The sequence below is a fragment of the Aureobasidium melanogenum genome, assembly GCF_000721775.1.
Source record: "Aureobasidium melanogenum CBS 110374 unplaced genomic scaffold scaffold_29, whole genome shotgun sequence".
Lineage (NCBI taxonomy): Eukaryota > Fungi > Ascomycota > Dothideomycetes > Dothideales > Saccotheciaceae > Aureobasidium > Aureobasidium melanogenum.
Window position 1 is genome coordinate 227,570 of NW_024470081.1, and position 14,478 is coordinate 242,047.

The 14,478-nt window shown below is 49.9% G+C and overlaps 8 protein-coding genes across 8 annotated transcripts; 4 read left to right on the top strand and 4 right to left on the bottom strand.

The window, feature by feature from the left end:
* Window positions 1-150: 150 nt before the first annotated feature.
* M437DRAFT_78799 (uncharacterized protein) lies at window positions 151-894 on the top strand (the record flags this gene model as incomplete). Its single annotated transcript, XM_041027055.1, has 1 exon — window positions 151-894. One exon carries the CDS (start codon window positions 151-153, stop codon window positions 892-894), a length of 744 nt encoding a protein of 247 aa, XP_040875811.1.
* A 237-nt stretch (window positions 895-1,131) lies between these two features.
* On the bottom strand, window positions 1,132-2,165 carry M437DRAFT_69713 (citrate transport protein; the record flags this gene model as incomplete). Its single annotated transcript, XM_041025327.1, has 3 exons — window positions 1,132-1,396; window positions 1,449-2,029; window positions 2,085-2,165. The coding sequence occupies 3 exons, from the start codon at window positions 2,163-2,165 to the stop codon at window positions 1,132-1,134; spliced, it is 927 nt and encodes a 308-aa protein (XP_040875812.1).
* Window positions 2,166-2,629: 464 nt separating this feature from the next.
* M437DRAFT_58725 (amidohydrolase 2) lies at window positions 2,630-3,529 on the bottom strand (the record flags this gene model as incomplete). The annotated part of the gene is made up of 1 exon (XM_041023442.1): window positions 2,630-3,529. The coding sequence occupies one exon, from the start codon at window positions 3,527-3,529 to the stop codon at window positions 2,630-2,632; it is 900 nt and encodes a 299-aa protein (XP_040875813.1).
* Window positions 3,530-4,148: 619 nt separating this feature from the next.
* On the top strand, window positions 4,149-5,795 carry M437DRAFT_78802 (general substrate transporter; the record flags this gene model as incomplete). The annotated part of the gene is made up of 3 exons (XM_041027056.1): window positions 4,149-4,218; window positions 4,271-4,693; window positions 4,744-5,795. 3 exons carry the CDS (start codon window positions 4,149-4,151, stop codon window positions 5,793-5,795), a joined length of 1,545 nt encoding a protein of 514 aa, XP_040875814.1.
* A 263-nt stretch (window positions 5,796-6,058) lies between these two features.
* Window positions 6,059-7,205, top strand: M437DRAFT_58609 (uncharacterized protein; the record flags this gene model as incomplete). The annotated part of the gene is made up of 2 exons (XM_041023424.1): window positions 6,059-6,413; window positions 6,469-7,205. 2 exons carry the CDS (start codon window positions 6,059-6,061, stop codon window positions 7,203-7,205), a joined length of 1,092 nt encoding a protein of 363 aa, XP_040875815.1.
* A 462-nt stretch (window positions 7,206-7,667) lies between these two features.
* On the bottom strand, window positions 7,668-8,428 carry M437DRAFT_88328 (uncharacterized protein; the record flags this gene model as incomplete). Its single annotated transcript, XM_041028798.1, has 3 exons — window positions 7,668-8,078; window positions 8,118-8,146; window positions 8,407-8,428. The coding sequence occupies 3 exons, from the start codon at window positions 8,426-8,428 to the stop codon at window positions 7,668-7,670; spliced, it is 462 nt and encodes a 153-aa protein (XP_040875816.1).
* Window positions 8,429-11,357: 2,929 nt separating this feature from the next.
* Window positions 11,358-12,560, top strand: M437DRAFT_69718 (PLC-like phosphodiesterase; the record flags this gene model as incomplete). Its single annotated transcript, XM_041025328.1, has 1 exon — window positions 11,358-12,560. One exon carries the CDS (start codon window positions 11,358-11,360, stop codon window positions 12,558-12,560), a length of 1,203 nt encoding a protein of 400 aa, XP_040875817.1.
* Window positions 12,561-13,052: 492 nt separating this feature from the next.
* M437DRAFT_25377 (uncharacterized protein) lies at window positions 13,053-14,213 on the bottom strand (the record flags this gene model as incomplete). The annotated part of the gene is made up of 2 exons (XM_041019085.1): window positions 13,053-14,096; window positions 14,154-14,213. Coding segments are annotated over 2 exons (1,104 nt in total), but the record flags the coding sequence as incomplete, so codon positions are not given.
* Between the last annotated feature and the right edge of the window lie 265 nt (window positions 14,214-14,478).

Here is a 14,478-nt window from a genome sequence, read left to right on the forward strand (position 1 = left end):
ACTTCATCATCCACCCACAATCTCGAGTGACTCCTTGAACAGGCTGCGCCAGACCTTCTCATCTCTTATATTGGTATGTTTCCGCTTTTCTTTTCCACTTCTTATCTCCCACACCAAATCGCTCCCATCAAGAATTCCGAAGAAAAAGCCATGGACGAAGAAGCCGCAACAGAAACTGATCCTCTACTGTCAAAGCATCCAGCTGCATCTCGCCGTCACTTTGACAATGACACTTCAAAACCAAATCCCATTCCCATCGCACCTCAACCAACGCCAAACAACAATGAAACAGACGCAGACAGCGAGCCTCTTTCTCAACAAGATGTCTATACTCTGCTCGGAATGGCTGCTCCCACGGCAAACAACACAACACCTCGCCACCTCGAATCTGCACATGGCTTCTATGCCCAGCTTCTAAAGACCGAGCGTCGCGCATCACGTCACTATCGCATGTACGATGTTGCAATCTTCTTTCTCATGATCGTTCAACTCTGCATCTCGGCTGTTTTTGTCGTACTCGGCTCGCTGCCTAATCTCGATCGTCATCATGTGGCTGTTGCTTCGCTAGGCGCTATCGCTACAGTCGTGGCAGGGGTGTTGGCACTGATGAAAGGCCAAGGACTACCAAACCGCCTACGCATGGAGCGTGATGCGTTGAGAAGAGTGGTGTTTGAGACTGAAGAGCTGTACTGGGACGCTAGGGCCGGCAGAGAGGTAGACTTTGCCGATGTTGAAAGATTGAGAGATGCATATGTTGCTGTGGTTGAAGATGCGAGAAAGAATCATCCTGATGTATGGACTTCGAGTCCAGTACCTGTGCGGGTCAAGACGGGGTTGAGTGGAAAGGGGACGCAGATGCAGATGCCGGGAGCCGCGCAGATTGCAAAGCTGTGAGCAAGGTGGAAGTCCTGTAAGCTGACTGGTGCACACTCGACGTTGCTGCGTTCACGATTGATAGAGATAGATACAAAAAACTTTATGAACACACAAGCTCGCTGCATCTCGTCCTATCTTTTGTCATACCGACCGCTTCTGATCTTTACGTCTCCACATCGTTCACTCTGTTACCAAGAAGCTAGTTCAGCGGGGTATAATCGTGACCTTGAATTTCATAATAGCAAATCTCATAGCTCATAGCTTGATCTTCGAACTCGAAACATGCAACTGGTTCCTATCCGCCGTCAATCTGTTCATAATACCCACTGCATAGTCGTACACCATGAAGGTGATACTGCTTGACAGCGTAAGTCTGACCAATCGAGGAGTCGTGGCTCTCCAAAACACCCTCACACCTTCCGTCTTTGCCATGTGAATAGCGCAACTCGTCATGCGAGTGTTCTTGTTGCCTATACTCTGCATCCTCGTCTTGATATTGTCGAAAGGCATGCTCGCATACCTATTTCCTTGTCAATATCTCTTAAATGCATGCCAGTGTTGGAAATACTCACACAGTCAACACACCACTTCCAGCCCCTGCCATCAACGTCGCCGTCGTCCCTGCCATCTTCTCCGGCCAAGCAGCCCTCAATCTATCTCTAATAGCATTGAACGTCGCGAACCTCACTGCCGAATTTGTAGCTTGTTTACAAAGTACAGGCGTCAATCCTTTCCACAAACTCAACACTCCTTCCCTCCTCACTACCTCTGAAACAATCCTTGGTAAAGACTGTTTACCGAGATTTCCTCCTGAAGATGCATCGTGGATTACTCTGGTCTTGAGACTTTCTCCTGGTGTTACGACCAAGACGCTTTCTGTTACTCCTGCACAGAGCCCAGATGTGACGTTTACTATTGTGGTATTGGTGCCGTTGGATAGACGAGCCAAGTATCGTTTTGAAGTCTCGAAGGAGAAAAACCGTACACCGGATTTTATGGCATTGGAGGCAGCGAGGGTTTGACAACCGGCGTAGATATTGCTGATGCCATGGTTTGTGATTGTAGACCGGAGGATGGAAAGTGAGGATGGTGTTTTTAGTCCTAGGCGGGAGACTTCGAGTTGACGGCGGGTTTTGACGAATTCAGCAGGGTACTGTTGGATTGAATGTTAAGAATGATTTAAGTAATATGAGGGAGGTAGGGCTTACAGTGACTACAGTCTCACTAGCTCCTGCTAGTCCTCCCGCAAGGATACTAGTCAATGTAGAGGTGGATTGTTTCTTGTCCATTGCAGAGATCCGAGGTTCTTCTGAATACAGACCGAGGTGCTGCTCGGTGGAAAGGAACCACTTTGGTGTATATATACCAATCTATCCCCGAGGCTTCTTCTGTTGGGGTAGCATCTGACCGCCAACCACTCTTCGGAAGTTGGCCGAGCGAGCGGTATATGATCATCTGCACCCTCACGGACTCCAGTGTGGGGACGGGTACGGAGTGCGGGGGATTGCGTTGTATCCACTTTGCGATGAAACGTTGGCATCTATGGCATGAGACGGAAGTTGTCCGAAGCATGTTGTAGGAATATCAGGATAGGGGAACTGGTATGTTTTCCGGTATTAGCAGGGGTGACAGCGTGCCTCACCGAGTTTGATACTGATATGATTGATTGCTTACAAGTTCTATAGTTCAAGTGTGAATTTCTATGCTCTATATGCGTTTCATATTATCTCATCTATGCTGTTTGTCTCGTGTATCAATCACACTTCAGTGGATCCTGACTATCACGCCTTTGGTCAATATCCCACAACTCTTTCGCGTTGAGACTGAACACCTCCTTTGTTAGGTTGGCCTCGTCTGTCCAATCCAAGACTGTCTCAACAAAAGGTTTGATATCAAGACCGTCATGCCTCGTGTGAGGCCAATCGGAAGCAAAGATGCAGCGATCACCAGCAACCTTGAGCAATTCGCGAGCAATGCTTTCGACACCACGGAAGTGCGTGTCCTTGTCAAATCGATAAGGTGCAGATAGTTTGACCCACGTAGAACCAGCTCGGACTAGATTTACCAGTGAAGAGAAGCCGGTAATATCGTATGGGTTGAGTGGATAGTTCGCGGTCTCTGGACTAGGCAATGTGGGTGCACCAAAATGTGCGATTGATATCCTGACACCGAGACTGGGCACGATCTTCTCCAGGATAGGCATTGCTTCCATGCCGATGTAGAGTTCGAGCACCCAGCCGAAGCCTCGAATGGCCTCTGCATACTTCTGAAGCATTGTTGTAAGGGAATTCTCTGTGTATGTGGCATTGATCGATTTGAGGTTGAGGCGGACACCACGAACGCCGAGCTTATGCCATTCCTGAAGTTGAGTAATGTCCAGCATATCAGGGTCTATGGCGACCACACCACGACCGTGTGAAGGACCAGCCACTCGCAAAGCGTCGAGTAGACATGAGTTATCGTTGCCATATATCGAAGGTTGGACAAAGACTGTGTTGCGGATGCCAATTGTCCCTTCAAAGTTTCGAACATCGTCCAAGGTATGTAGACAGGGAATATACGCCGCTCCTTCTGTTAATGGGTAGTCCGGATCTGTGACATGCATGTGCGAGTCCCATGAATCTACTGGCATACGCTGAGCAACGGTGAGCATTGGCCTCGACTGACCACGCGCAAGTTCTTCGGTAGGCTCAACATCGATTTGAATGGCGGTAGCCACTTTTGGTTGTGGTGCCAGATAGGCCTGAGCAAAGCGGACAAGAGGCATCAACATGTTGCTAGAATGTGAAGAGTCCGTAGAAACAACTGAGTTCATGATGCTAGTGGACCAAGTGGGGGACAATGTATAGAACTAATACTCATCCTTCGGAAGAAACGGCACTCATTTCTTATAAGTGAGGCATAAGACATGCTGAAGCAGCTATGTGGAGACCTCATGTCAAGCGGACAGCACTGGCGCGAGACACAAGTCAGGCATGCCAACATGAGGTATGAAAATCGTCTTGGAAGGAACGAGGGGAGGTTGAGGTTCGGCTAACGTCCGAGGAGGATTCGCTCACGGAAGTTGACCGAGGGCGGGTCGTGCTTTGTACGCCACCAAAAGACTCCACGGCACTACGACCCCATAAACCACACAATTGGATTGAGCGGAGTGGTCCACCACCCCATGGAGGCACGACTCGTCCTCGCCAGTTATATAAGACTTCCCCATAATCCTCCAGACATCGGGCGTGAACTAGTAAAGCACGGTTGAGAAAGCTAGGTCAACTGCCATGACTTCGAAGATACAGCCATTCTACATCTTTGCCATTCTAGTGTTGGCTGCTGGTGGTATACCCAAAGGTAAGCAAACAGTCAGAACATCTGCCGTCACTCAGGTTGACACGATTCGAAGGTTACGATGAGGGAGGCTTCAGCGCCAGCGTCACTCTGCCTTCCTTCAAACAGGACTACAACCTCGTCAAGGCACACTGGAAGCATGATCCGACCGGCCTTGCCAATCGAACTGCAAACATCACATCGTTTGGAGTGCTTGGTGCTGCTTTTGGAGCCTTGATAGCCTTCTTTGGCAATGACAAGCTCGGAAGACTTTGGTCCTTCCGATGTTCCATCTTAGTATGGGCAAGTGGATTGCTCATGCAAGTTTTCTCGTCTGGCATCTTTGGCTTCCTTCTATTCTCCAGGATATTCAGTGGACTGGGAGCCGGTGCTTTGACTGTTGTCTCACCACTCTTCCTGTCAGAGATCGCACCTGCAAAGACGCGAGGCATGATCGTCAGTATCTACATGGTTATGTTATTGTCGTTCCTCTCTCTTGGTATGTTGTCAGTGCTGTTTTAACGAAGTTTGACTAACATTTGTTGACAGGCTTCTTCGTCAACTACGGAGCCAACCTTCACCTGGCCGCTACCAGAATGCAGTACCGTCTTGTTCAGTCGATTCCTCTGATTCCGGTCGGTCTTGCTTTCATCGGCTCGTTCTTCATGCCTGACAGCCCTCGGTGGTTAGCCTCGAAGGGAAGACATGAAGAATCTGTAGCAGCTCTTGCACGCTTGAGAGGCATGGAGATCAACAACCCGGAGCTACTGGCAGAGCACGCTAGTATCGAGATGGACAGTGCCACAATTGCAGAGTTGAAGAACGCTTCGTTGAAGTCCACTGCCACCGAAGTCTTCAACAGTCCAACACTTCGCAGCCGTTTCCTGCTTGCCTTGGCTATGCAGACCATCGCTCAGTGGACTGGCGGTAACGGCATCACTTACTACATCTCGGACATTTTCCAATACGCAGGAATCACGGGATCAAATACTTCGCTGATAACATCGGGAGCCTATGGTCTCGTCAAGCTGTTATTCACCATGATCTTTGCGTGGGGTCTGATCGACTTGCTTGGTCGTAGACGATGCTTCATGACAGGCTTGTCTCTGCAATGTGCCACACACATCTATATGGCCATCTACTTCGGGGCCATCCCAGACACCAATCAGTCAGCCTCGAACGCAGCAGTAGCAAGTGTGTTCATCTATGCCATCGGTTGGTCGATCGGACTGTGCACAGTTCCGTACATTTACGGCACTGAGTTGTTCCCAACAAGAGTCCGCTCCCTGTGTTATGCTATAGTGATGGCGGCACATTGGTTCTTCCAATTTGCAGTAGTTCGCGTCACACCACTGATGTTAGAAGCGCTTGACAAGTGGGGTGCATACACGTTCTGGGCTTGCATCTGCGCTAGTGGACTTGTTATTCTTGGCTTGTGGGCTCCCGAGACCAAGGGCATCCCAATGGAGCGCATGGACGAGCTGTTCCAGAGACCTTGGTACAAGTGTGGATCAGCAAAGGTGTCGACGGAGAGCTTTGATGAATCGTTTCATGACGGAGACGAGAAAGCAGTAGCGTTGCACACAGAAAAGGCTGTGTAGGGACATGACTATTTTATGATTAATGCAATTTAACGATATAACCCGTTCAGAGAAAGGACGAATTCAGTGTGAGACGCGGGTAATACAGGCAGGCACGTCAGGTGGTCATGGTGATAAGGTGCGGAAACGGAGGAGGAGCGGTCAAGACATGGACGGATTTGGGCGTGTTTGCTTTGTTTGCAGCTGTGACAAGTTGCGTCGCAGGGCCTTATCACACTCAAGCTCGCTGCTGCTGTATACCGGTTATTCACACAACTGCCACCATGTTCTCGTCGCAGCTGGGTCGCGCCGCCCGTGTCGGCTCCCAGTCGGCCAGCATCTCTACATCCACTTGCGCAGTCGCCAACCGCGTCTCGTCAGCCGCTTGCCCAACTCTTCTTTCGCGCCAACGCCGACTCTCGTCAAGCAAGGCTTCATGCCCGCCCAACGGTGATTCGAACCGCTCTCGCCAGCCTGCTGCTGCGACCAAGCCAGATTTACCTTCCTCGCGCCCGGCAAAGTCGCGCTCTTCTACCAATCACAAGTCAAACTCGGCCAGTCGCAACCTGAAGGCCGCAAAAGATGAGACTTTCGCCAACCTGCCTAGCGTGCCTTCGACCGAGCACATCCTCCCTCAGGGTGTGTATTGAACCATGAAGGAAGATCGGAAAACCCCTCTGACCTTTGCTTGCAGATATCACCCTCTCGTCATTCTTCAGTCTCCACCGCCCACTCAGCCTGGGCTCTGCCATTCCGCCCGCTGCCGACATGACAGCCTTCAACACCATCTTTGAGCCCAAGTCAAAACAACAGAAGACAAACGGGGACGTCATTTTTACTCTCTCCAACGCCATCAACAACATCGAGAGCCAACAAAGAGACTCGGATCTGGGTTGGGAGATTATTCAAGAGTCGGCATCCAACTCAGATATCAAGCATCTCGACGGTGTGCCTCGCTCAAGATCGCTCGAGGATTTGGTTGCACAGCTGAAGCCTTTCACTGCCCCTCCGCCACCTTCTCCTGTCAACATTGAGCAGCAACAGCGCAAAGTCCGTGCTGCTCCTGCTCCCACTGTCAGCCAGAAACACTTCAAGACCACCATTACCGTCACAGAGAACAAGCGTTCGGACGGCGTCACCTTCTACACTGCCTCGGCCACCCCTCCAGAGCCCGCTGCCATCAAAGAAGCCCCATCATCCACCTCAACCACCCCATTCAAGGATCGCCTGCGAAACCGCGAGCTGAACTTTATGGAGAAAGAGCTCGAACAACATAGAAGCGACATCTCCATCTTGGAAGGCGAGAACAGCAAGGGAGAAATGCACGCCATTTCTGTCAAGAGACAGCGCAAGTTGAAGATGAAGAAGCACAAGTACAAGAAGCTGATGAAGCGCACGAGAAACTTGAGACGCAGGTTGGATAGAAACTAGAGCGCTCCTTCTTCTTTCGTTCTCTTCTCCCTTTTTCCCCGAGTTTCTCTTGCATATCATCGGCGTTTGAGATTGACCTTTACAACTTGATGCCCCACCATAACTTTTCCACTTTACCCTATAGCAATAACACTATATTTTACATCACTTTATTAGAACGGGTGTGCATGTACATGACTCAACCATAGCTCCGTGTTATCTGTAAATACAATGGTGATCGCAAGAGGAGAGGACTGAGAACTTGGCATACATGTCTGGGCTGTCTCAACTATCAACAACTCTTCGGCCTGGCTCGTGAGGGGATAGCGTTTGTCGACTGAGCTCGCTTAGCTTCGTCCAAGAAGACTACTAGACACCTTCGCCATCGTTGAGGCGCGAGCTCTTGAAGGTGCCCCTCTCAGCCACCTACGGGGGCCGGCTCAGTAAGTGGCGGACCACCCACTAAGCCGGAACTACTCAGTATTAGCTAACTGTGCAAGATGAAGAAGGTTCGGGAGCTTGTTGTAAGGCATCAACGAGACTTTGAGCGGTCTGCTTGAGCTCGAGTTCGAAGTTCATCCTCTCCTGGCGGAGAGTAGTCATCTTTTGCTCTGCCTTAGCCCAGGCTTCATTGGCTCGCCGGCACGATGCATTCAGTTCGTTACTTGCGTCGATGGAGGCCGTTACCGACGCCTGCAATCTAACGATTGCGCCATCGACGGCAGCATTGACAGCCCTCACTCCACCCTCTGCGGCTTCGCGGATCAGGTTGTTTGCTGCCGTGACAGCAGCGTCAGCCGTACCGTCCATTCCCGTGTTCGGAGCTGGTACATCGCCCGGTCTGCCTCCACCCTCACCGTCGTAGAGTCGTTTGAGCCATCCCCAGGCGCGCTTCTAGCGAAGCGTGAGGAGCATGGAGATGATGGATATCACCACGCCAGCGATAGTGGAAGCCGAAGCTTCTGTAACACATGTCAGCACGGGTTTCAGTCTCGTTGTATTGCGAGATGGGTTGAAGGTGATCGCCGATCTGAGGAGCATATCTGCACGACAGCTGATGCGAACTCCGTGCAATCTACCTGAGAAAAACACATTCGGTAGACGAAGAAGTACATATGATGCAAGGTTGAGTGTTGACGCGTGTAGTCGGGACCAAGAACATGAATCAGGTCTCGATCAGTACGGGGAGTGTTGAAGAGGTGCAGAGAGGTATTATACTTACGTGCTACACTGAGGGACACCATCTTGCTGAGAAGAGTTAGTAGTGATCTTAGACGCTCAGCTGCTAGACTTCTAAACAAGCAGGACTGTCAGTACCGCCTGGAACAAGCACAATGAGCATCATGCGCGTACACTTGTTGAATCTTTCTGTTGAAAGTCAGCGATATGTCCACCCTTCGTGTTTAGCCTTTGACATACCAATTCGAGTTTCGCGCTGCGCGTGAGAGAAGGAAGGAAGAACGCGAAGCTTCAGACAACATACCTGTCGGGCTCGACGCCCGGGCCCGTGACGGGCAATTCCTGCTCCGACTACTAACCAACTGACAACAGCAGACGGGACTGATGTCACGAACGAACCGCATTTGGACGAGTTAACAAATGCCCGTCGCACCTACAAACCCAGAACTGGCACACAACGTAAACCCGAAATGCCTCAGGGGCATCAGTGACTACACCCTTCGTCTACCTACACTTCGTCAATCTTCCGGATCATTGAGAACGACCCTCGAGATAGCGAGCGTAACTTGTCAGCCTGCATCCGCCACTCGGTTCATGTCTTCAACAGCGATCCACTGCCTTCAGTTGCACGCCCAATCGTCTACCGTATCCGCCGAGCATTGGCCTCCTCCTACACACATATATCAGCGAACATGCTCTTCTCAGACTTGCTAGCGCAGAAAGAAGCAGACATAAGGAGAAGAGGGCGACCGGCAATGTGATCTCAGATTGTGAAGGGACCTATGGATCGAAATGAGCAAGGGTTGCACAAAGATATTCTGAGCTGGAGTCGTTGTGGATGAGGATAATCCGATTATGGCGTGGGGTGTGCTAGCTGCAGATGCCATGGAGCGATAGCCTATGTCACATCTTCATATCACACATAGGAAGTACTGGGTGGAAACAGTCTAGAGGCAGTCAGCATACAAAGCGGTTGCATATGTGCAGAGTATATATAGATTTGTATACACCAATGCATGTAGCGGTCTCTTGGACACGCGTGTTTCCTACTCATCACTGAACTGTAGTGTTTGCTACGGTTCATAAGCTGGTAGAGCATCGCGATAATCGACCGCAGTAATGTGTCCATTATGCTGCTGGGTCACAGGAGATTCAGTAACCTCTCGAGACGGATGGTTCTTAGTATTCGTTCGCAAGGGGCGCGCAAATGCAGATTCGATGATATGCTCCGGGATGGTTGAGTCGTGTAGAAACAAGATGAGATCGTCATCTGCAGGATTTAGAAGAGTATGCGGGTTCAATCGAGGAATTCTGGGAAGTTTCTTGTTTCTGGGACCACCCCGACACAAGCCAACCGAATATCTCAAGATTCGAATGAAGATCCTGAATACGCCGATGATGGAACAGTACACCAGAGCCGAGCAGATGAATGGTGTGTAGGCCAAATCTATCAACTCTTCCCGATACGATGAAGAGATGGAACGCTTTCTTTTGTCGACCTGAGCACCGTGGGAGAATGCTGATAGTCCAGCTTCGTGGTCACTTGGATAACCTAGGTGATTCCGGTACTCGTCGAGAGCGGTTGCATTGAGCACGATACTGTCCAGGGCTTTCGAGGTTGCTAGATACCAGCCTATTGTGTCATCCCTCTCGCATGAACCCAAGTTGACCCAAGTCGTTAGTACAATCTCAAATCCTTGATTGGGGTGGTTGTATATTGCCAGTGTGAACTCGGAAAGACAACACCGACATTTCACTGTGCCGTCAAATGCTAAGCCTGAAGATTCCTGGAGGTGCCTCTCTACCAGCTTGGCCACAGCCTTATCCACGCGTCGTTCAATATAGCTAGATTTGCCCTGATCCTGACACACTAACAGTGTGCGCCCGACAGTTTCACCAATCGTGTAGTGTCTTCCACAGGTTTCCAGTGAGTCATACATCATCTGATTGATGAACATGTGCTGTTTTGTCTGTATCATCAGGTTGCCATTTATGATCCGTGGTTCGACTCTGCACTGCGTGATTTGTGGGATGTTCACAGCTGATAATCCATATTGTGGAGGGTGGACGTTCCAGTCTGTCTGTAATGAAAAGTTTCGAAGTGTTGCGTCGCAGGGAATCCCTAGTCGATGCATTTCCATAATCTGGTGCACATCATTGAAGGACAAGCTGTATTGTGGTGCAGTCTTGATCTGGTAGCATCGCGATGGATCTTGGCATGTACGCCTTGGAGATGAGGCCCGCATATTCCGTTCGGCGAATTGTTCATAGATGAGACGAAGAGACGAGACACGGAAGGAAAGAGCTGAGGTCAGTTCAAGGTTAATTCTCTCATGCCACTGATAAAACTCAAATGCACGTAGAGAAGCATGCTAGAAGCTGCCACGAGTGCTTAACAAGTGGCTTCATACTTACACTTCAGGAAGACTGTTCTATATCTCTATCGCATCCATCATGTCGAAGGACGAGGTAGGTAACTTCAGGACACGATGTTGACCGCCGCCAGGTGATACTATGCATGCACAAGCTTTCACAATTCTTCCACAAGGGCTCCACACCGCCACACGGAGATATCGGTCGTATGCCAACATGTAATGATCACCTCGCCAAGTAACAACCACTTCAGGCCATGTTCCTTGCAACCGCAGAAGGCGTAGAGATCAGACGTAGCATCGAGACAAGGACTGGTTCTTCATTGCTAAGACCTGCCAGATACCGCACTCCTCCCACGACTCGAGACAATATATCTCAAACACCACTAGCTATGTGTCACTGAATCATGCTTGCGATAACAACGACATCTCCTAAATATCGAGAGAGCAACACATCAAAGCCTTCGCATATGCTATTGACTGGATTGGTATCGTTGATCGTTGACTGCGGCTGACACTGTGGAACTTCGAGAACACCACGCTTGCCCAAAACAGCATTGAACGCGAGTTGAATCCCAAAGTGCTCCAATCACCCAGCATTTACACAGCGCAGCTCGTGGCGATGGACAACTCCACAAACTACGGCAGCATTGCCGAAAAGGGCGAGCTCTACCACGCACCTCCAACCCGAAAAGAAGGAGCTCTTCCACATCTAGCAGACTGGATGTGCTTTCTTCCAGACGACATGCCGATCTCGGGTCTCTCAATTCCAGGAACCCACGATAGTGCTGCGTTCATGAGTACTTGGCCATTTGTCGCAACTCAGACGCTAACCACCGCGCAACAACTCGATGCTGGAATCAGATACTTTGATCTTCGGTGCGGCATCATCAAAGACGAGGTCCAGATGGTCCACGGCAGAGCAGTCCTGGGTCTCAAATTCTCTGATCTCCTCGTCTCAATGTACACTTTCCTAGAGAAACACCCCAAGGAAGCTATCATCATCCAATTAAAGCAAGACCGCAAAGACGAGTCCTCAACACGGCCTTTCTCTCAACTAGTCCTGAATCTCATGCACGAGCACTCCAAATACTGGCGCTTGGAAACTACAACACCCACTTTAGGCGAACTACGCGGACGCATACAATTACTCCGTCGTTTCTCGACTTTCCAACATCAACAATTCACTACCGGCATCGATGTCACCAGATGGCCTGATAACCCACCTCTACCATTTACGGTTCGCACCCGCGTAGGCGTGCATCTCACAATCCAAGATCACTACTCCTTCTCTACGCCCGAAAACCTATCTTCGCTGGTAGCCAAGAAAGGCGGCGATGTAGCAAGCATGCTCATGCGCGCATCTCGCGATACAGAGCCCTGGCATTGGTACATCAACTTCAGCTCTGCCTTTGAATTCAACATCTACTACCAAATCCCACCCAAAGACATTGCGATAGGCGGATACTCGGTGTTCAGATGGGTTGAGGGGATAAACCTGCGATTGTGCAACTTCCTCAAGCAGAGACTAGATGATGTGGACGAGCCTCAAAGGTTCGGAGTTGTGGTTATGGATTTTGTGGAGAAGCCGGCAACAGATCTTGTCAAGACTGTCATAGAGGCTAACTTTGTGGTGCCGGGTAAAAGAAGAGGTAGCATGGCTGGTAAAAGGGTTGAGACGATGGTGCTAGTTTTGGTGATGATTCTGGTCCTCTCGGCCTGGCTGTTGTTTGAGTGGCACAGATTTGATCAGGCTGGTGGACGATGGTGCCCGATATTCATGCACTCTTGTCCTTCAGGGCCTTTGTACAAAGCAATAGCTTGAGTTGGGTCAGTGTATCGTACATCGTCGAATAGAATGTCCTCAGTGGTGTCCTCAACGTGAGCCAGAGCTACCTATGAACCACATCTCTTTGTTGCAGACATGAGCCATCCGTCTACTTGGACTCGTATTGAATGGAAAGTGTTCGTCTCACTCGAGAAACCGCAACATCCAGTAGACTGCAGTCTTTCTCTAGCCTCGAGCCAACTTGGTACAGTCCGTATCCAGTCAACCTGTTGGTGGGTCTTGGCTGAATGGACTGTGGACGTTACTGCCAGTATTGTATGGGCTAGGGTGATTGGTGGTACTACCTTGAGCGCTACCCTGACCATTCGCAACATTATACGGTGGAGGTTGAGGTATCGGCACTCCAGTACCAGTTTGTTGGAATGATAGTTCACGTGAGAGAGGTATGCTGCTTAATCGGCTATCGACGTTTTGGTCGCCAAAACGCGGCGTCCGAACTAACGGATCTTGTGCCGCCAGTGTATTCTCTATGATTCTTTCTCGGGGCCAGCGAAGAAATTCAGTCCATTCTTCTCCGAGTATGTCTTCAATTCGCGCAATGAGAACTTCAGCCAAGCCTCTTAGATGCCATGATCGTGGATTGATGCTCGTCAAAACAGCCCAGTATGCCAAGATTATAAGAGCGATAGGCTTTCGCTCCACCAACATGTCTTTGAAGACAACAGGTATCCTAACAGCCCATCGGTCGATGAGATGCGAAGGGGTCGGATAATCTTGCGGATGTCGTGATGAAGCCTCAATGAACGTGAAAATGTCTTCAATCGTTTCCAGACAGCATTTGCGGCGATCTGCGTCTTCTTGACCAAAAGCAAGAGATCGCACCATCGAGTAGGTAGGGAATATGGAGGCAAGGGTAGCTCTAATTCGGTCTTCATTATTTGGCTCGCTTGAAAATAGCTTGTTGAGCCAGGTCTGAGACAAGTAGGGCCAGAATGGCGAGACGACAAGCTTGATGCCTCGACTCAGTTGGAAGCATTCGACGATCTTATCAATAGGATCTGTGTCGTCGTGGTGAGGATTCAGCATGTACTCAGCCAATCCAAAAGAGGTAGTGTGACCAGAAAACATCAAAGCAGCTAGAGAATCTTCCTGACGCAGATTTGCAATGACTGGTTGGACTAGCTGGATAGCGACACCTTGTAGGTAGCAAGCTCTGTCGAACAGTTCAGACCTAGATCGATTCTCTGAGTAAAGGTGCAGAGCGGAAAGAGCCATGAAGTTGTGGATCAAAAAGTCATATGACAGACTATGCTCCAAGATTTGTTCGAAGATATCAGCTCGAAGCTTGGGGTCTGGGACCAAGGCAGCACTGTAATGATGAACGAGGTGATGATACAGCTCCAGATCTAGAAGACATAGAGGCTGAGTCGAAGGCTGAATGATTGGTGGAGTCCCAAGAGAAGTTGATGTTTGTGAGACAAGGCTTGGATGTGGACTTGCGGCCGCAGGAGCAAAGCTGCAATTTATGTCCAGACGCTGGCAGTTCCCACATTGCGGTTTGACCTCATTGCACTTTTTTTATAAGTCATCTTGACGAAGTATGGTCAGAGAATTTGATCGAGAATTTACCTTTATGTGACGAACTTTGCACTGGGAGCAGCCATTACGAGACTTACGATGAGATCGTCTCATCGAAGCCTTTTTCGTATCCATGAGAGTTGACTGGTGATATCTCCGTATTCAGGCGAAGAAAAATGTCGCCAAACACTGGACCAAGGGAAAAAGAGGTACAAGTGTCGATAAAGACGCAATACGGCTGCAAGGACAGAGGCAGGAGCAAAATGGGACAATTCAGTGATGTGCAAAGGTGGTGTCGATACGAGGTCGGATACGGTCTAAATACGGCGCATGGGAAAGAGCTGACGAGGGCCGAACGCCAAGGCTAATTAGGGCT